We start from the raw sequence: 20,067 nt of genomic DNA on the forward strand, positions 1-20,067 counted from the left end.
GGTGCATGGCTAAAATAGCAGCCTGAGAAATGGAAGTGTCTGCTTTCTCCTCTGTGCTTTTACTCCTGTTACAGCACTGCAGCAACATGCACACATACACACAGAGCAATCGCTCTTTGCTTCAGGCTGGTTACTTTTCTCTCTAATCATGCACAGCCATCAGGGGCCCTATAATAACTGGCTGTGCTTGAATCTGCGGCCACGGACCTTGGCAGCAGTGTTAATGCTCAGTGTCAAGAAGGGAATCAACTTCTCTGGTTTTAACAGCCTGCCTTTGGTAAACTCTGCTGCCTTGGCTGTAGCTGGCAGGGAAGAGAGGAGTTCCCACCTATCATCAGTCTGTGATACTCTCTTGTGCTCTGGTCTCAAGGGGTACAGAGGGACCAGGAAAGGTGTAGAGGGTGATAAAAGCATGCAGGGAGCTCTGTATGGGACTAACAACGTCTCTGGGAAAGAGATGACTGGGTCCAAAAAGCCAGCAGACAAATCTGCAGGAGGATATTGCATAGAAGGCTTTTAAATCCCAAGGACTGCCCCTGGAAACTGCTGAGTTGCAGATCATTGGATACTTAGAAAGTGTTCTTGGAAAATATCTCGTGTTCTTGCTTTGCTTATGATGTTCTTCCTTTGCAGTGTGACTGTTCTTAGGACATTTTGCTGCTCTTCCTGCGTGGTCCCAGGGATCTCTAGAGCTGCAGTTACTTCTTAGACCCGTTTGGTTCATGTGTGTGCTCCCATAGCCCCTCGGCATGAGCACTGTCTCTCCTGCAGCAAGCTGGGGCATGGGAAGACACCCTCCCAGGCCAGTGGGCAAAGGGCAGCCGCACGGTCCCCTGCATTCCCTGGCAGAAGCTTTACCCCTCCTGCTCGCTGTCATCCCAGTTCACTGTCACCCATAAGCAGGGATACAGCATTCATTGTCATGCCGTAATCAGGGATAAAATGTGGAAGGACAGAGACTCCCCTTGCTGCTTCTAGCCACTGAATCACAAGTAATGTTCAGAAATTACTCGTGCTTTGTTCTCTCCCTAACGTAGCTTTTTATAGCATGCTCCATACAGCTGATGTAAATCAAGGCATGCTCTGCTTGTGTGTTAATCCCTGAATGCCAGGCAAATCCTCAGCTGTCTCACTTACCCGTCTCCTGCCACCAGCGAGCTGCTTTATCAACCCACAAGCATGGGAGAAACCAGCAGGCACTGCTGCCTGGAGCAGTCGCAAGTTCTTCGTTCAAGAATGCTTCCCATAGCTGAAACCCTCCCGTAGCTTCCCTGGCTTCTCCAGTAGCAAAGCTTCACCATAGGAGGAGATCAGGCAGCTTGTTTGCAGAGCAGCACGGCTTGTTTTGAAAAGCCTGACCCTGCATTTTCCCCACCAGCTAGAGGCAATGCCCCCTGCTAGGGCAGGGCATGTGACACGTCCAAGACCTTGAGCATCTGCACTTGTTCTTGCCCTTTTTTCCTGCTTTTCCCTCAGAGAAAATCCCAAGGAGACCCTACAAAGGAGGAAATGCCATTACTTCGGGGAGGCGAGTCAGGGCCCTTCTTTTGCAGCATGTACCAATTTGTTTTTCATGTATGTACATTGTTAAGGTACCCAAAAAGGGGACAACACACCCAGTTTCAAATAAACTCCTGTCTCAATCTGACTTTGTTTCCAAAGCCATTCAAAGGAGCTTTATGGTAAGCAAAGTATTTGTGTGAGTGTGTGTGGGTTATTCTGTATTATTCATCTTCTTGCTGTTGAACTGCATGTGCCTTTGGAGGATAAAGTTAAACATTTACCCTGAGTCAACCATGCCTGGCTGCAGAGTTTATGTTTTGCTGGGGTTTGGGCAAGCAAAGTGGTATTTGCTACATTCCTTGCCTGCCTCTGCTATTAGACAATGCACTCACCAAGGCCTTTATTTGGTTTTGCATCCTCAGAATAGTTTCAATCAATCAGGTGTGAGGACTTCCCTAGCCTGGAGAGACGGTGAATCCACATGTGGCAGTGTGGTAGCATTGTATTTGGGACTGGGTTATCTTGGTTCCTAGATAGGAAACTATGTGCAGCAGAACTGTTCCTGGGAGCTGTCATCACAGGGCCAGGGGGGTTTGGATGTCCTTATTGTGGTTTTGGATGTCCTGAAATCAGGCTCATTCCAATAATCCAGGGGGCTGGTCCTGCTGGTCATGGGGAATGGGAAGAGCTAAGGAGCACACTTCATGTACTTCCCAGAGGCAGGCAGAGAGCACTTCTGCAATGGGGATGGAGCCTGTTCAAATCGTTTGGCATCCCAGGCGCAACAAAGTCTTCCTGCCAAGCTAAAGTCTGCATACCAAGGAAGTGCTCTAGCCAGCCAGCCTCATCCAGCGTGCTATGGCTCTTCTGAGGACTCAATCTGGCCTGTGGGAAAACAAGGTCTCTCCCACATGCTTTACATGAATGCTCCTCAGAAGAAGGGCACTCAGTAATACAGCCCCTGAGGATACTGCAGGCTGCCCAGGACACCTCCCTCGGAATGTTTGGGAGCACCTTTATTCAAGCTTCTCTCGAAACACACAAAGATCAATCTCACCTCCTTCCTGCCCTGGTCCCTTTCATCTTTCTCCCTCTGCCTCCCACAATGGCTTTTAGGCATCAGCCTTCCAACTACTTCAAAGCAGTCACGGGAGATGAGCTGATTGATGTTCTCTTTCAAAGCCTACAGAGGTTTCTGGTAGGTGTTCCAAGAACAGGGGGTAAACAGCAGCCAGACCCAAGGAAGCTCCTGAAAGCTGCAGATGACCTTGCCTTACAAAGAGGGAGACAGTGGCAGAAGGACCGAGGGAAGCAGACGTGGCCCTGTGGGTGTTCACTGCGCTCCTGCTGCACACAGCTGGTACGTGTGCCCGAGGGCTACTCTAACCTGTGCCGAAATGGCATGCATCAGATGAAACAGCGCTTTGAAAGCCGCCTTCTCCTCCCCTAGCAAAGAAACTCAGCTCCGATTTCTTTCAGACTTTGTGTTGACCTTCCTCAGGTGTGGAAAACCTTATCTTCTGTTTCTTATGGTCTTTTTCCACCCTCTGAAACCAATGTCAACTGGAGCTCTTTTGTGCCAGCAGCATAATGTGTGTTGATGTGACTGTATGAGTGACAGACAGAACACCCACCAAATGGGTTTATTATCATAATAGATTATCAAAAGCTAAGGGTGTAGCAATTACTTCTTTATGTCATGGGCTTTGCTCTCTCGGAAGTATTTGTTACATATAGTCTATTATACTTGTGCTTCCTGGTAGTACATAACAATACCTAACATAAGCAGTAGAACAGATAGATGCTATGTAGTAATGTAAGGTGGATTCCACTTTTTTCCTTCCCCAAAACCAAAAATCACAAGGCAGACGCTGTCATTAATACCTTCATTTCTGGCTGAGATGAGCAGCACTGTGCAGCTAACAGTTAAATCTGACTTTCTCCAAGATCACAGCTGTTGCTATCCAGAGGTTTGATGTTATTACAGAGGCCACCATGAAGTTCAGAGCTAGCTCCAGATGTGGATGTCCTCAGGGCCAGGGTACATTTATATTTTGGAGGTCAGAGCAGAAAAAAGTAGGATGCAGTTTGGATGGCAGGATCTCCTCTGAGGAACAGAAAACCATCTCGAGTTTGTAGTGTTGGGTGAGTCGAATACATACAGAAGTCACAGAGGGATGAAAACAGTGATTTGCTATGGTATTGCCTGGTTTTGTGAGACCTGCATTATAAATCAGTGATGGGCATGTCACATAATGGAAATTGCCTGAAACCTGGGTATCCTTAACCAGTTGTCTAGGTCTTCTCCATACTCAATGGAACATGGGAATTTCATGTCATCTGCCTCAGATGCACCTTTTAAAAGCAGGGGGTGACCTTCCCTATATATCTTGACTATGGAAAAAGCAAGAATTAGACATTCCATTTCTAGGTGGCAACAGTCATCTTACATAGATCCCATCCTAAGTGTCTATCCCACTGATCTGCAGCAAGACTGTGGTAAAAGTTAACAGTGGGAATGGATGAGCAGCAGGAAAAAGGCATTGTAAGCTTGTCCTCGGATAGATCTTGATACCAACTTCACTCAACAAAGCAGGACCGTTTCTAAGGGAAATAGCTCAAATTAAGTCCTGTGCTCTGCTTGCTTGGTGCTCAAATGTAGAGGAGAAGGACCTGATTCCCTTACAGTGTCAAGATCTTTTCATTCTCTTCACTGAGGCTGGAATTTCAAATACCCACCTGCCATGGTTTAACCCCAGACAGCAACTAAGGCTCTTCCGCTCCCCTGCAGTGGCACGGGGAATGTAATCGAAAGGGTTAAAGTGAGAAAACTCATGGTTGAGATAAAGGCAGTTTAACAGGAAAAGCAAAAGCTGCACACACAAGCAAAGCCAAACAAGGAATTCATTCCCTATTTCCCATCAGCAAGCAGGTATTCAGCCATCTCCAGGACTGGGAGATGAGACAGGAGAAATGGTGTGTTGCATGGAGCTATTGGGCATCAAAGTCAGCTCAGGTCGGGTCATTGCTGGACTTGCACTGCTTCTCAGAAGACTGGTCCTTCACTGATTTTAGGGGTTCCTGCCATAGTAATTCCTGTAACATGCAACTCAAATCAAGGTTCCAGCAATTCAAAGGTATTTCCATTACAGTCTTCATCCCTGGTCTCTTTGCACCAGAGCATAGGGTTTAACACTGCAATGAACTCCCCTTGCCTCTGCTCCAGCTTGGACTTCCTCACAAACTGCAGTCCCTTAGGGCTGTAGCTGCTCCAAATGGAGCCTTATCTATGGACCATGGTCTCTCCATGGGTGTACCTGCTGTGGCACAGACCCATTCACTGCCACAGTCCTTTCAGAAATAGACCTGCTCAAAGCATGCCCTTACCCATGGCCCTCCAGGGGTATACCTGCTCTGTCATGGGCTTATCCATTGCCACATGCTTTAAGATGCTCCAGCATGACCTCATGCACAGCCATGATGCTTCAGGGTGTACCTGCTGAGGCATGGGCTTATCCACGGCCACTGATACTTTCAGGTGTACCTTCTTCACCATGGCCTTGGACCACAGTCCCTTCAGAGGTATACCTGCTATAGCAGATATAACCACAGCCTTTGAGATGTACCTGCTCTAGCATGTCTTATCCACTGACACTGATGCTTTCAGGGTGTCCTGGTCCAGCATGGGCTCATCCTCAGGCCATACTCCTTTTGACTTGAGTTCACACTGGAGTTCCAGCCTACCCAGTACAGCAGCACAGAAGCAGGAGCGAGGCCCCAGCCATCTGCCAGCCCAGGCTCATCCCCATTGCTGTTATCAGAACGTCACCATGCACAGCAGAGTAAGGTGATAAGCAGCACTGCACTACAGGAAGCAGTGGAAGTGAAACCAATGAGCACCAGACTCTGACAGACAGTGAGGCAAGCAAGTCCCATGGCTTTCAACTAATAGCTAAACAGCAACAACAGCTACAAATTCAATCTATAACATTCCAATCAAATCTGTTGTGATCTTGAACCCTTCATGCCCCACACTGAGCACCAAAATAGACTGTCATGGTTCAACCCCAGCCAGCAGCTAAGCCCCACACAGTTTTTCTTCCACTCCCCCACACTGGGATGGAGAATAGAATCAGAAGGGTAAAAATGAGAGAATTCATGGGTTGAGATAAAGGCAGTTTAATAGGTAAATCAAAAGCTGCCCACACAAGCAAAGCCGAATGAGGAATTAATTCACCACTTTTCATCAGCAGGGAGGTGTTCAGCCACCTCCAGGACAGTAGGGCTTCATCATGCATAATGGGTACTTGGGAAAACAAGCACCATCACTCCCAGTATTCCTCTTTTCCTCCTTCCCTTGGCTTTACTGCTGAGCATGATGTCATGCAGCATGGGATATCCCTTGGGGCAGTCAGGGTCAGTTGTCCTGGCTGTGTCCCCTCCCAACTCCTTTGCACACCCGGCCTACTCATTGGTGAGGAGCAGAACAGCCCTTGATGCTGTGTAAGCATGGCTCAGCGGTAACTATAACACCTCTGCACTATCAACAAATCCCAAAATAGCCCCATGCTGGATACTATGAGGAAAATTAACTCTCTCCCACCCAAACCAGCACACCACCACCAAAACATGATATCAAGCAGAACTGGACTGGGAATCCCAGGACCTCTCCTTCCTGGGCCAGTGGTGAAAACTGTGGTGGGTGTCTCTTTGCTGAGAATGAAAGGAATGTGAACATTTTATTTAAAAGGAGCTGGATTTGGTTTGTTGTTGCCTGTTTATGACCCCTGATTTAGAATCATAGAATCACAGAATAGTTAGGGTTGGAAAGGACCTTAAGATCACCTAGTTCCAACCCCCCTGCCATGGGCAGGGACACCTCACACACCCAAAGCTCTGTCCGACCTGGCCTTGAACACCACCAGGGATGGAGCATTCACAACTTCCCTTGGCAACCCATTCCAGTGCCTCACCACCCTTACAGTAAGGAACTTCTTCCTTATATCCAATCTAAACTTCCCCTGTTTAAGTTTTAACCCATTACCCCTTGTCCTATCACTACAGTCCCTAATGAAGAGTCCCTCCCCAGCATCCCTATAGGCCCCCTTCAGATACTGGAAGGCTGCTATGAGGGCTCCATGCAGCCTTCTCTTCTCCAGGCTGAACAGCCCCAACTTTCTCATCCGTCTTCATACAGGAGGTGCTCCAGTCCCTGATCATCCTCGTGGCCCTCCTCTGGACTTGTTCCAACAGATCCATGTCCTTTTTATGTTGAGGACACCAGAACTGCACACAATACTCCAGGTGAGGTCTCACAAGAGCAGAGCAGAGGGCACTAATCCTGTGCAGGTGAAAGCCAAAAACATCCTTTGAGTAACAATAGGGAAAGTCAAACCCTTAATGTGGAAGCACCGACAGGGTGGACGTTGCAAACATGCAGACTCACTCACTGGAGAGCTCCCAAGACCTACAAGCGCTGAAATGAAAACATGACATAACAGATCAGTCAATGGTTACTACTGAATAAGTCAGAGGGCTTCACAGTTAATCACTGCAGCCATCCGTGAACTCTCACAGGGTGCAGACAAACAATCAGCTTTGCCTTTGGGACGATGTCCATTCCATGGTGGGAGGCCCACATGCTCTGATTCCTTCTTGGCAAAAGCCTTGTTATCTGAAGATACGTTAAGAGAAGAAGGATAACTGTTTGGATCAGTTTTATAATCAGAAAATCAAGAGGGGAAAAGAAGGGAAGGGAAATTGGGAATCAATTCTCATGGTGTCATTGACAAGGAAGCTTGATGCGAGCATCCCTACATCAAGGTGTAACTCATGAAAGGTTGGCTTTCACCAGCCTTAGGCTGGGTTGTAAACCATGCAGTGGGATCCATGCCTCCGGAGGTGTGTGCTTCTGCAGGTCTCCTGGCTGTGCTCATGGCACTGCTCTCATCAACGTCATCCCTGCAAGGACATGGGGAGATGCTCCAAAAGAGAAGCAGCCTACTATTGATTCACATGGTGGAAGGGGCTCTGTTTTAACTCTTGTGCTGGTGTCATGCATGTGCTGCTATGAACGAGTTCTCCTATTTAGCATGTTCCTCGTGTTCGGACCTCCCTGAATCTCTCCCCTTGCTTTGGGTTTTTCCATACCAGTTTGGGCATGGAAACAGCATTTCTGCCCAGTGGTTTTAGAATCTTCTGTCAACTGCAGCACAGAATAAAGACTTTCATATTTTTGTATTTATTTTCTATTTTTCTGTTGTATTTTCTCTTCCCCTTTTCTCTTCCCCTTTTCACAGGTAAATGGAAAGAAAAAAGGGTGAGATGGGTAGAGAACAGCTGGGAAGAACACAAGGGAAAAAAATGAAGCACAATGTTTTGAGGAATAATCTCAAAATAGGAATGTAAAATCCATTTTAGAAATGCTTCCGATGGGGAAAGAAACAATTATTTTGGAGGGTTAGTTCTTTATTATTCACAAGAAAAAGCAATCAAAACTGATTTTAAAAGAACCACATAGCTTTTTGTTGCTTTTGAGGTTGGTGGAACTGAATGTCTTTGACAGAGTTTGCAGATACTTGCTCTCCTGTTTAGTTTAGTCTGTTTCCTGTCTCTGATTATCCTAATTTGGTGGAATATTCATTCCCAGCCTTCCACAAACCAAATGTTCCTCAGAGGGAAAGTTATCAGGAGAAAAGCATATAAACCCAATAAGAATATGCCTGATATCTCAAGTCAAGTTTTGGTGCAAGGGCAAGCTAGGGGTCAAGACTTTGCATTGAGCTCTGGGGTGGGTGGTGGGGGATGCAGTTGGTTGTCGATGGTGTAGTTACTTATTTAGACAGAGATGATTCCCAGGAGCTCTGGCCATGGTGTAGGTCTGTCCATGAGGCTCAAAAGCTGAAAAGAGTCTTACTAAATCGGGATTATGGCCCCATCATGCCCTGCCAGTCTCTTTAGCCTGGTCTACTCCAAAAGAAGATGTGTGGCTGGCTGTTTTCACAGTGTTTCCTGCCAGGCTGTGCCTTGCTGGTGCCAAGGGGAGGAACAGAAATGAAGCTCCCATGCTTCTGTGCCACCCTGCCACCCATGAGCCTGTGGGATGGATGGCTCAGACTGCGGGGACCATAACCTGTCCTGGTGCAGAGCATGGCTCCTGCCTCTCTGAGGGGTTCCTGGAGAAAGGGGGGGACACTGAGGGGATGCGAGTGATCTGCGGGGACACTGCAGGCATGTCTGTGAGGCATGGGGACACTGAAGGGGACACTGAGGGGACATGTGCAAAGCATGGGGACACTGCAGGGGATGCTGAGAAGAGATGAGTGAGCTGTAGGAATGCTGCGGGGCCACGTCCGTGAACCAAGGGGTGTGTATGAACCATGGCGAGACTGAGGGGACATGTATGATCTGTGGGGACATTAAGGAGACATGTGTGAGCTATGGGGACACTGGGAGGGACACTGAGAAGAGATATGTGTGCTCTGGGGACACTGACAGAGACATCTGTGAACCATGGGGATATTAAGGGGACATGTGTGACCTGTGGAGATACTCTGACGGGGATGTGTGTGAATCATGGGGACACAAAGGAGGCATGTGTGACCTGTGGGGGCACTGACGGTGACAATGATGGGGTTGTGTGTGAACCATGGGGACACCGAGGGGACATGTGTGAGCTGTGGGGACACCGACGGGGACAATGATGGGGATGTGTGTGAATATGGGGACACCAAGGGGACATGTGTGACCATGGGGACATAGAGGAGACACTGATGAGGATGTGTGTGAATATGGGGACACTAAGGAGACATGTGTGAGCTGTGGGGACACTGATGGGGACAATGATGGGGATGTGTGTGAACTATGGGGATACCGAGGGGACATGTGTGACCTGTGGGGACACAGAGGAGACACTGATGAGGATGTGTGTGAATATGGGGACACTAAGGAGACATGTGTGACCTGTGGGGATGCTCTGATGGGGATCCGTGTGAACCATGGGGACACTGAGGAGACTTGTGTGACCTGTGGGGACACTGAAGGGGGACACTGACAGGGATATGTGTGAACATGGGGACACGGAGGGGACACTGACAGGGATGTGTGTGAACTATGGGGACACCAAGGGGACATGTGTGACCTGTGAGGACACTGAAGGGGACACTGACAGGGATGTGTGTGAACATGGGGACACCAAGGGGACGTGTGTGAGCTGTGGGGATGCTCTGACGGGGATGTGTGTGAACCATGGGGACACTGAGAGGACTTGTGTGACCTGTGGGGACACTGAAGGGGACACTGACAGGGATGTGTGTGAACACGGGGACACCGAGGGGACACTGACAGGGATGTGTGTGACCTGTGGGGACACCAAGGGGACACTGATGGGGATGTGTGTGAACACGGGGACACCGAGGGAACATGTGTGACCTGTGGGGACACAGAGGGGACACTGACAGGGACATGTGTGAGCTGTGGGGACACGGAGGGGACACTGACAGGGATGTGTGTGAGCTGTGGGGACACGGAGGGGACTCGCATGCTCAATGCACGTTGATGCTGATGAGGACACTGCGGACTCCCCCCGCGCACATGTGCCAGCCTGGGGGTACACTGACGGGTCACGTGTGACCCGGCTGACGCGTGCGAGCCGCGCGGGCGGCGCCGCAGGGCGTGGCGGGGCGTGGCGCGCTCGGCGGCGGGGGCGTGGCCTGTCGCGGCGGGCAGGGGCGGGGCGGGGCGGGGCGGGGCCTGTCGGCGGGGTCCGCGCTGTCAGTCTCGGCGCTGCCGCTCGGCAGCATGGAGGCAGCGCGGGACGGGAAGGCGGGCAGCGGCCCCAACGGCCATGCCGAGGGCCCGGCGGCGGAGCGAGGCCCGGGGCGCCTGCGGGGCTGCCGCGGCTTCCTGCGCCGCAACGCGCTGGTGCTGCTCACCGTGTCCGGCGTGGTGGCCGGCGTGGCGCTGGGGACCGCGGTGCGCGGAGCGGAGCTGAGCCCGGCGCAGGTGGCCTACCTGGCCTTCCCCGGGGAGCTGCTGCTGCGGATGCTGCGCATGGTGATCCTGCCGCTCGTGGTCTGCAGCCTGGTGTCGGGAGCCGCCAGCCTGGACACCCGCTCGCTCGGCCGCCTGGGAGGCATCGCCGTCGCTTATTTCCTAGGGACCACGCTGCTGGCGTCCGGCCTCGCCGTCGCTCTCGGCTTCATCATCCGTCCCGGCGCCGGAGCCGCCGGCCTTAACGCCCCCAGCCTGACGGGCGCCGTGCCCACCAGCAAGGAGACGGTGGACTCCTTCCTCGACCTCATCAGGTGAGGCCGCCCCGCTCCTCCTTCCCCCGCTTTCCCGCCTTCCCCGCCGGAGGATGATGACAGACCCGGCGGTATTGCATGCTGCAGCTGCGGAACACCCCCCCCGTTCCCCCTCCTCCCCTCCCTCCTCCGCCTGGCTTTCCCAGAGGCGCCGCTTGCTGCCCAGGTACGCGGTCAGGTTTAGGGCTGCTTGGTGCTGAACCTCTCCCTCCTTTAGGCTTAGTTGTGGCTCGAGGATGAGCCGGCGCTTGCACGGAGATCTGGGTGCCGGGGCCCGTCTTTTAGTCCCGCCTGGGTGCTCGCTGCAGGGCAGGCATGGCTCGCTTGGCACCTTCCCCTGTCCCGCTGCCTGGCCTTGCCCGTGTCCCGCAGGCAGAGTAGGGCAGCTCTCCGCATCCCTCTTTATTTTATTCCCCCACGCTTCACTTAGTCTTCATACACAAATCACAGAATGGTTTGGGTTGGAAGGGACCTTAAAGCTCATACAGTTCCAGCCCCCTGTCCCAGGCAGGGACAGCTTCCACTAGAGTAGGTTGCTCCAAGCCCTGCCCAACCTGGCCATCCAGGGAAGGGGCATGCCAACCCGCTTCTTACAGCACCTTCTCCATTGGTGCGGGCATGGAAATGCAGCCCCATGTTTCCATCATACCCAAACATAGTTCGGTATGAGGACACAAACTGTAAAAAATCACACAAACTACCTGGAAGCAAAGCTTCCGCTTATAACCAGGTTGCAATCTTGGTTTATCTTTATTGCTCCTTGCAAAGCTCCAGACTTTACCATTGTTTTTTCTCAGAGCTGAGTTCTGTCCAGCTCTTTAAATAAGAGAGGAACACTTACATAAATGAGGCAACATCCAGCCAGCTTTTTCAGTGCCGGACTTCCAGTTGCAATCTCTTGTGCTTTGATGAATGTTGGTGCAGAGCCCCAGATGTGAACAGCTGATGTGTTTTTGTTATCCCATGTCTGGCTCTGCTGCTTGTTCCCATCCAAGTAGTGTTGAGCAGTCATGGAAAAGTGTATTACAGGCGCCTGAGAAAAGTGGTGGAATAAAGGAAAACCGGGTCTCTCCCATCGAGTGTAGCTGAGAGGGTGATGGGAAGTGATAGCCATCAATAGAGAGCATGGAGGTTTGCTGAAACATTGGAAGATGAACAGCTTTGGAGGCAGTGCATGTTGTTATGAAGATGCAAACAGAAGAGCAAAGGGAGGTGACCTGCATATGAGCAAAGTGGCTGGACAGTTGTGCTTAGCAAATGTCTTGGTAATTACAAAGCTGTAACCCAAACTGTGTTTACAAATCCGTGGTAATGCCCTTTTCTTTCACAGAGAGAAGTATATTCCCTTTGCATTCTATGCATTCTAAGCAAGCTCTGCTTTGTCCCATTGGCAACCACATGCTTCATATCCTCAGCTCACCTCTTGTTCCTGACAGAGCACGCTGAGAAGTATAACAGGGCAGTGGGAGTAGGCGGGCTGGCGGTGGAGGTGACTTGGAGTTGAATGGAAATGTAGGGAGATGAAGGAAGACTGCAAAAGAAGGGAATCAGCACAACCGGGATAGTTGGGAAGACAACTGCAGCAGCGGCTGCCTCGGGCGCATCCTGGCGTGGCTGCTGTAGCTGGTGTTTCAGTGCTTTGTTGCCATGCAGCACAGAGTAGCTGATGTAGCTGAGAAACAAGGCAGGGATGCTCCAGTGAGCTTCAGGCTGTGGGTAACATCTGTGAAGTTGGGAGGGGAAAGCTACATCTTGCTCTGGTCTGTAAATGCAGGTCGAGAGTTCATCCTGAGGGGGTTATAACGGTGGTGGGATTGAGTCCTTAACTCCAAAGTAATGCTGATAATGGTGAAACTTGAGTTAAGCATGTGGGTTGCAGAGGGATTTCCTTCTGGGAAATGAAGAGCCAGGGGCTTTCCCCCAGTGCATGTACAGTGGACTGTGAATTCAGCTTTTCCTCGGAGCCCCAGGGAAGGGCTGTTGCAGCCACATTATTGGGCAGTCCAAGTGTCACAGCAGCAACAGCGAAATCCAGTCCAGAACAGATGTGTTTGGACACAACCATCACTGAAAGTCCCAGTCTTAGCACAAATCCCCAACAGCGAGTGATGTGATTTTCTAGAAATAATATCTTTCTCCCTCTGCCTTTTAATTTATTATTACTTTTTTAAACTATTCTTGAAAATGTGAGTGTTCTGGTTTGAGCACTGATCTTGGTCCCTGCTGTGGTAGAAGGTACCAGAGTAACCTCATTTTCACTTAACCCTTGAGTCTATTGGGCCTGTGGGGCTGAAACCTTTTCTTTCCATGTGAGTGGGTCTTGCAGCATCCCACTCTTTGCTTTTCCTTTTCTCTCTTTTGGTCACGAAACCAAAAAGGCAAAAAAACTTTGGTTTCAGTTGTGTGCCAAGAGTGGCTGTGTCCTTCAGAGCTTCACTGCTCGGTTTCTGATAATGGGTAAAAATGAGGCACAAATGGGTAAACTGAGTCCTTCTACAGCACTGAAAGCAGTGGAGCAAGGAAGAAAGAGCAGAGGCAATCACAGCTGTGAGTCATGGCTCCTTCTGAGATGACACAGGGTGTCCTTTCCCAGGATACAGAACTCTTCTGCTTTTGGGAAGGGTGTTAGTTAATGACCAAAGACATTGGTTTCCGTTGTCACAGCAATGTCTGGAGGCCAGCTTAATTCTTGGTTATGTTTTTCCAGTTTTCCATTTCCACGTCTGAAGCTTCCACATAAACACACACATACGCATGCAGACATGACCTCTGGAAAAGACATTTGTCTTGGGCTTTGATAGCAAATGAATGATTACTCACTGGTGAACGGAAAAGCTGTCTGTGTTTTGTTTTGTCCATTGACCATAACCTCTGGATCTAATTTGTCTTATGGAGCACCTTCCTAGCTTCCTTTCTGGCAAGTGCAGGAGGCAAGCCTTGAGTGTGTCTGGTCACTAAACCCTGGGACATGGGGTGGGGACAGTAGAGCTGTCCTGGAGGTGCCTTTATGCCCCACAGCATGGGTGGTGATGGCCCATCTCATCTTGGGTCTGTCATGTGTTCAGATCTTGGAGATCCCATAAAGGTAAGCATGGCCCGAGGCAAGGAGAGGCTGCAGCTTAGTGATCATGGGAGGGATCCAGCAATTCAGAGGTGCTTCCACAAGGCTGGTGGCTTAAAAAGCCAAGATCAACAACAACAAAAGAAGTGGGGTGTGCTCTGAACCCAAAGGGGGACCTTGGATTTCCTTAACTCTGTCCCACATCAGTGAAGAAGGCCAGGCTCTGGAGCTCTGCTCCACAGGGTCTTAACTGAAGATGGGCCTCCAGAGCATCTGGCATGAAGAGCAGCTTGGTTGTACCAAATAGGCAAGCGCCGAGCACCAGCAGAAGATGAGGAGAATGGAGGGAAACTGTTTTTGTCCCTTACTCATGTGTTGGTGGAGAAGACAAAGCAATGGAGAATAAAGTGTGCTTACCAGCTTGGCTATGAAGCGGGTAGCAGGTGGAGGAAGATGCTAGGTGTGATACTGTGGGTTTTGGGGCTCAGCATCCACTTGGGTAGGTGACAGCTTGGCTCTGATCATGTCAGATGTCTAACCAGAGAGAAGCAGGTGAGGAGAGAGATGGTGACAGGGAGGTGCCTCTGGCCACCAGCTAACACAGCCCATATAGTTCATTGGAAAGCAGCTGAAAACCAGCAGGGTCAAGTGTTGTGCAAGGATCTATTGATTTGTTACGACTTTTGATGGGCAGTTGTCAAGACTGCATGTTTTGATAAGGTCAGAGGTTTGGTTTAGCTCTGATTTTTGTATTTGCTGATACAACAAAATCAAACAGTTTCACAGAAACCTATTGATCCTGTCAAAGTTTCCAACAGTGGGTGATCCTGGCAATTCATTCCAGTGAGGTCAATGTTTTCCTGTAATTTTGTATGAAAGACTTAAGTAGAAAATCTCAGTCATCAAAAAGGAACAAAATATTTTATAATATATTTTAGTGGCTTTCTTTGCCCGATGTTGGGATGAAAACATGTTTTGAAATTGTGGGACTGGCTTTGGGAAGGGAATCCTGTTTCTAATCCAGCCCGAGTTGTAATAGTCTAGGGAGGGAAGGAGGTGGTAGCATCATCTGCTTTTTATAGGAAGGGTACACAGAGGTTCAGGTGTCTGCCCTGAGCAGGGTCAGGGTTCCTCAGCCTGCAAAGGCAGTTTACATTTTATTGCTCCTCACTGCCCATTCTGTCTCTCTGCCAGCGTTCACCAGTGATGCTGCCAAAGGGAGTACCCACAGCACCATTAGAGAGCCCATGCATTGGCTCTGTGTGCCTTTGGAGCAGGAGGGGAGGCAGGATGAGCTTGAGTGCAAGGAGAAGCATCGGTCGTGTTCCGCTGGCTGGGCTGCAGAGCTGATGGCCAGGGTGGACCGTGGTCTCCAGAGCACTCAGGCACCAGTCGCTCCGGTAGCACTTGTTTCTCATAGCCTTGGTCTTCCTGGTGAGCCACTCAAAAGCAGCAACCATGAAAGCTCTGGAATCCCAATGTGGAAAGAGAGCAAAGCTTGAGGAGAGGAGGGGGAGATGCCACCTTTGTAGTGATAAATAGAGCAAGAAGTGGCTGGGGAGCAGCTGCAGTTACACCACAGCACATCCCCGAGATAGGCTCACCACTGGGTTTGCAGCTGGATCTTAACTCTGGGTACCCTCAGAAAAAGGGGAAGTAGTAAATGTTACTGTCCACTTTGTGTCATTTTCTGAGTCTGGATCCTCTCTTGAAGTATAGGAGTTCCTGACTGGGTTTTATAGGAAGAACTCAGCTTTCTCATTCATGTGCCGGCACTGTCTGATGGGTTTTCTTAATGAGCCTCTGAACATTTCTGCTCTTTCCTTTTGCTCTTTATATTCCTTGCCTTTTACTGCTGACTCCCCCTAGTTATGGTTTATTTTACAAGCAACGAAGATACAGACTGCACCATTAAGGCAAACAAGTACTGAATGATCTGCTCTAAGTAGATACATTTTCAAGTTTCTCTGTGTTAAAGCAGACGCTCATAAAGATGTATCTGTGCAGGGCATGCATCGTGCGCTCATGTACATGTGAAACAACAGATGAGAAGGGCTGGTGTGTGATACTGAATGAAAGTCTTGGGACAGGAAAGCCCTAAAGGTACTGGAGGAATCCAGGCTGGGCTCTGGCAGGTTGCCACTGATGGCAGTGAAGTTGCTGTCAGTGGACTCCTACCATTGAAAACACTTCACTGAGACAGAAATAGGAGATAATGCAACAGAGAGCTTTTTCTAGGCTTCCTCACAAAAGTGTGTTTTCCAGCAGCAAGTTTTGGCCTCAGAAGTGGAACGTTTTTGTAAGAAGCAATGCAAGAGGAATGCGTAGTATTTTAGGGTTTTGTTCTGCTTGCCTGGATTTCCCTTCATGCTTTTGCTGCCAGAGCAAAGTTGTTTGCAGAGCTCTAGCAAAAGAATCACTTAGAAACAGTTATTAATGATAATCCCTTACACATGCAATGAAGGAGTTCCTGTGCCATCCTTATCCCACTGGGGGGAAGCTACAGGGTAAAGAAGAGAGGAATTTGACCATAATAGCAAAATTGAGAAGGAAGGGACCTGAAGCCCCTTTTTGCTTCCGTTAGGTCTTGAGGTTTCCTTAGGCATCTGGAATTCACAGCAGTGGCAAAACATTACAGCAAAAATACAGTGAGACTTCCCTGCTAAATTAGGGGAGTAATGGTCCCTTTTTGACTGGTAGGAAAAGCTTTCCACTGGAGAAGAGGAAAAAGCTGCATTTACCCAGCTGTGCATGGGGAGATGGTGTGACGAGCACAGCCTTCAAGCAGAAAGTATTCAGACCCTGAAACTCCTGCGACTTTCTGGTTCTTGTTTTAAGAGGATGTGAGATGGGTGCGTTCTCACACTGTGTTGTGCAGGTACATGAAGGTTTCCTGGCTCAGCCCAGCTGCCACTTGAGCCCCAGGACACAGATGTCACCCTTGACAGCTCTCTGATGGGTTTGGTTTTGGTGGGGGGGGCTCTCTGTATAAATCGCAGCAGGCAGAGACTTTCCTGCCTGGTGCTTAGTAGGGGGGTACAGTCTCTCTATATCACCTACTTTGCCTTTCCACCACAAAGGCAGTTGGGTTCATAGGTGTTTGATCCATCCCTCTCTGTGGACGAGATCCTGGCAGCAGTGAATCACTGGGGTGCATGCAGCCCATCTGTCCCTCTGCTATAACGTCGTGGGTCGCTGGCTCATCTCGTTCTTTCCACATACAGCAAGTTTTGTCTGTTTGCGTCACGGGGCCAAGGCTGCCTGATCCCAGACTCCTGTGCTGTGCTCCTTATCACCCAGACTCAGGGTTTCCCCGGTGGTGTGCTCCTGAGATAGCCCACATCTGCTTCAAAAAGGTGATTGTGTTCTGTGGCCCGTGGCATGGCAGCAGCAGGGATGGGGCCATTAGAAACAGCAGCAACAGTCAGCAGTCCAGTGGTACAACCATGGTGATTTTCTTAAGCTCCATGTTCACATCTGGTACAAGCTTTCAAAGCAAAAAAACCCTTTCTCAACATTTGCAAAGCCAGCTGGCAGACACCCACATTTAATTTGCATGCCCAATTACCCAGCTCATCAGCTTTCCTGTGTGCCGGTTCACCCGGACAGGAGGGATGCTCACACTTCCCCAAGCTTGGGCTTGGGGACACAGTGGATGGCGAATGCCAGCTCGCAGGGATGGAGCTGGGTCTGGGTTTCTGCAGCGGGTGAACTTTGCCTCACTGTGCATGATGAGCAGTGCCTGCAGGCACAAGCACATGATGAGCCCAGGCAGGTCACCAGCCGCTTTTGCCTCTCCCTGCAGCACACAGCATCCTGACCCATTGTTCTTTGTAGGCGCCGCTGGGTGTTGTTGCATGAATCTATCTTAAGGTGAAATCCTGTGGTCTGACCCACCTGTAATTAAAGCTTAATTTAATTTGCATGCTGACAGATCTTAGGTGAGCAATGAGTGTAGTCTGTGCAGAACTCGTGCCTCTGAGATAATCCATTTATTTCTTGGTGGCTTTTTATGAGCTGACGCATTTTGTTCTCTTAACTCCAGGATTTGAAGCGGAGAGGAACCAGTCATTACTTTATGTATTGTTGGGACTTTGCTGTCAGGTGTACCTAGAAGTTGGGTTGAACAAAACACAGCTCCCTCTGAGCTGCTGAACTAAGATACATATATTTTACTTGTTGGATTGTCAGAAAGCCTCTTTGCTGTCCTCAGAGTTGAGTCCTGCAACCGGTGCTCCAGGGATAAAGAGTAGTGAGTGCTATAGGCTTGTATTTGAATAGCTTTAGTGCTATTCACACTTGAAGCAAGAACCTGCCCCTTGTCTTGTCGTAGCAGGGCTGTTGGCATCACTCAAGTATATGCATTAAGTATATGCTTGCAGTTAAGGTTGTGTTTAATTACTGAGGCACATGCCTGACAGACTGTGTAAATTATGGAGGGTTTGATTTCTTGGCCACATTCAGACGTTGGAGAACCATATTATTTAGGCTTTAGGATTGCTTCCTTTGGCTTTGTTTTGTCAGGACGGAAAAGCTGATTTGAAGGAAAAAATAAAGTGATTGGATTCCTGGTTGTGTTTCAGTCTTTTTTCGTCTCTTTGCTTCTTCAAAACCCAGTCAATTCTTTCCTCTTATAAAGCAATCATACTGCTGTGAAAAGTAGAGGGGAAAAAATACCCTCATTATCCCAGTGGCATGTTTTCCTTCTTTTGGTTAGAACTGTGCCCTGAGCTGGGCCCATTTCTGTATGTGATATTTTACTCCTGGTAAAGTAAGTTTGCTTTGACTTTACACAAGGTTTTTATCTACCAGGTGGCTCCAGCTGTGCAAGAATTGATGCACATTAGCGGCTCTGTTGCTCTTATGTGACCAGTTCTTAGTGTCTTTGCGGCATTAGAGCTCACTTTCTCACTTTCAGACAGACGGCTGTTTTCCCAAATTTTAATGGGAAAAAGTTGCTGTTTCTTTCATGCTCAGTGGAATGTAGGCCCCAGAAGCCAAGTTATTCTTATGGCAATTTGGCTTTTGCAACTGCCTCCCAATACACTTGTAATGCAACAGATTGAGGCTGAAGTAGTTCACAGCAGCCACTTGCTTGATGAAGGTCCGTGTACTTTACCTTGCTGTCAAGGCTGTGGGAAAACCCTCACTTTATGGCAGGATAATGGAGCTATGCCATGGAAAAGACCCAAGTCCTTCTCTGTGCCGTATCTTAACCTCCCTCTTGCTTTCAAAGACTGGACTCTGTTGCTCTGTTCCTTGCTGCAATCTGGATTTGCACTTTCCATGTCATTCATGGGCTGATCACAACTGAAAGCCTGGTTTAATATTGGGTTTGTCAGAGTAACTATGGCAAAAAACAGGGGGAGGTTGGCAGGGGACAGCCCGCAGGTAGCCGCAGCTTCCTTAGAGCAACACAAGGAGCAAAGGATGGGAAGAAGCTACCCCACAGTTTATTGCTCTGGGTAATGTGTTTTGCTTCCACGAGTTCTCATGCCTGCTTGATGCATTTGGCTGTGAGTATATGCAGTCCATACCCCTAACCTTCCTGCCCTCACCAGCAGGGTCCGGCTGTGACCCCAGAGATCAGCTTTTACTCTTATTTGCTTTTTGTCACAGCTGAAAAGGCTGCCATTTGGGCTAGGGGAGCACAAGCTCTTTGCCGTATATAAGGGAAGAAAGGAAGCATAGCCTTAACCCAACTATGAAGTACAGCAAGAAACAACTTCTTTTCTTACATGGTGCAGTTAACCGTTTTCCCTGTCCTTGTTGCTTTGCAGATGCACGTACCACTGGAGGCCCAGTGGAAGTGTACATCACTTTGTATGCTGTCTCCTCCACACAAACCTGATGCTCGATTTGCATTTCTGTACGAAGACATTACCAAATCCAGACGTTGCAGCTTTCCATATGAGCTGCCCTGCTTTCATCTCTTCTGTTTAAGCCCGTGCAGAAAACTGTAGCCCCTGACGTTTTTCTGCTCTATGTCAGTGTTGATGCAGTGAGCAAAGTGTAATCACATGAGTAATGTTAAAAGTCTGCCTGACCCTGGAGCTGTTGCTGCAGCTGGTGTGGCTGAGCCGGCTTCCGTAACCACTGGCTGATGTACAGCTAGCATCGTGTCTGATTGCCTCTGGTGTCTCTACCCACATGGTTAGGTGTGGAGACAGGCAGGGACCTTTTTGTGTGAGCAGAAGA

The 20,067-nt window shown here is 49.4% G+C and overlaps 1 protein-coding gene and 1 long non-coding RNA gene across 3 annotated transcripts in view; one reads left to right on the plus strand and one right to left on the minus strand.

The window, feature by feature from the left end:
* LOC133213756 (uncharacterized) overlaps window positions 1–20,067 on the minus strand; it is a 532,499-nt gene that overhangs the window by 12,859 nt on the left and 499,573 nt on the right. The gene's annotated exons all lie outside the window — the stretch shown is intronic.
* SLC1A4 (solute carrier family 1 member 4) overlaps window positions 8,086–20,067 on the plus strand; it is a 32,253-nt gene continuing 20,271 nt past the window's right edge. Inside the window, exons 1-2 of one of the 2 annotated variants that reach the window (XM_061356222.1) lie at window positions 8,086–8,381; window positions 10,492–10,808. In XM_061356222.1, the coding sequence (XP_061212206.1) occupies window positions 10,546–10,808 (263 nt within the window). In that variant the 5' untranslated portion in view covers window positions 8,086–8,381; window positions 10,492–10,545. Of the gene's footprint in view, window positions 8,382–10,286; window positions 10,809–20,067 lie in introns of those variants that run through there. The other variant, XM_061356221.1, reaches the window with a different exon arrangement.

The sequence above is a fragment of the Neopsephotus bourkii genome, unplaced genomic scaffold (genome assembly GCF_033783945.1).
Source record: "Neopsephotus bourkii isolate Nb327-2 ecotype Australia unplaced genomic scaffold, CSIRO-AGI_Nbou_v1 NB_845, whole genome shotgun sequence".
Classification (NCBI taxonomy): Eukaryota; Metazoa; Chordata; class Aves; order Psittaciformes; family Psittacidae; genus Neopsephotus; species Neopsephotus bourkii.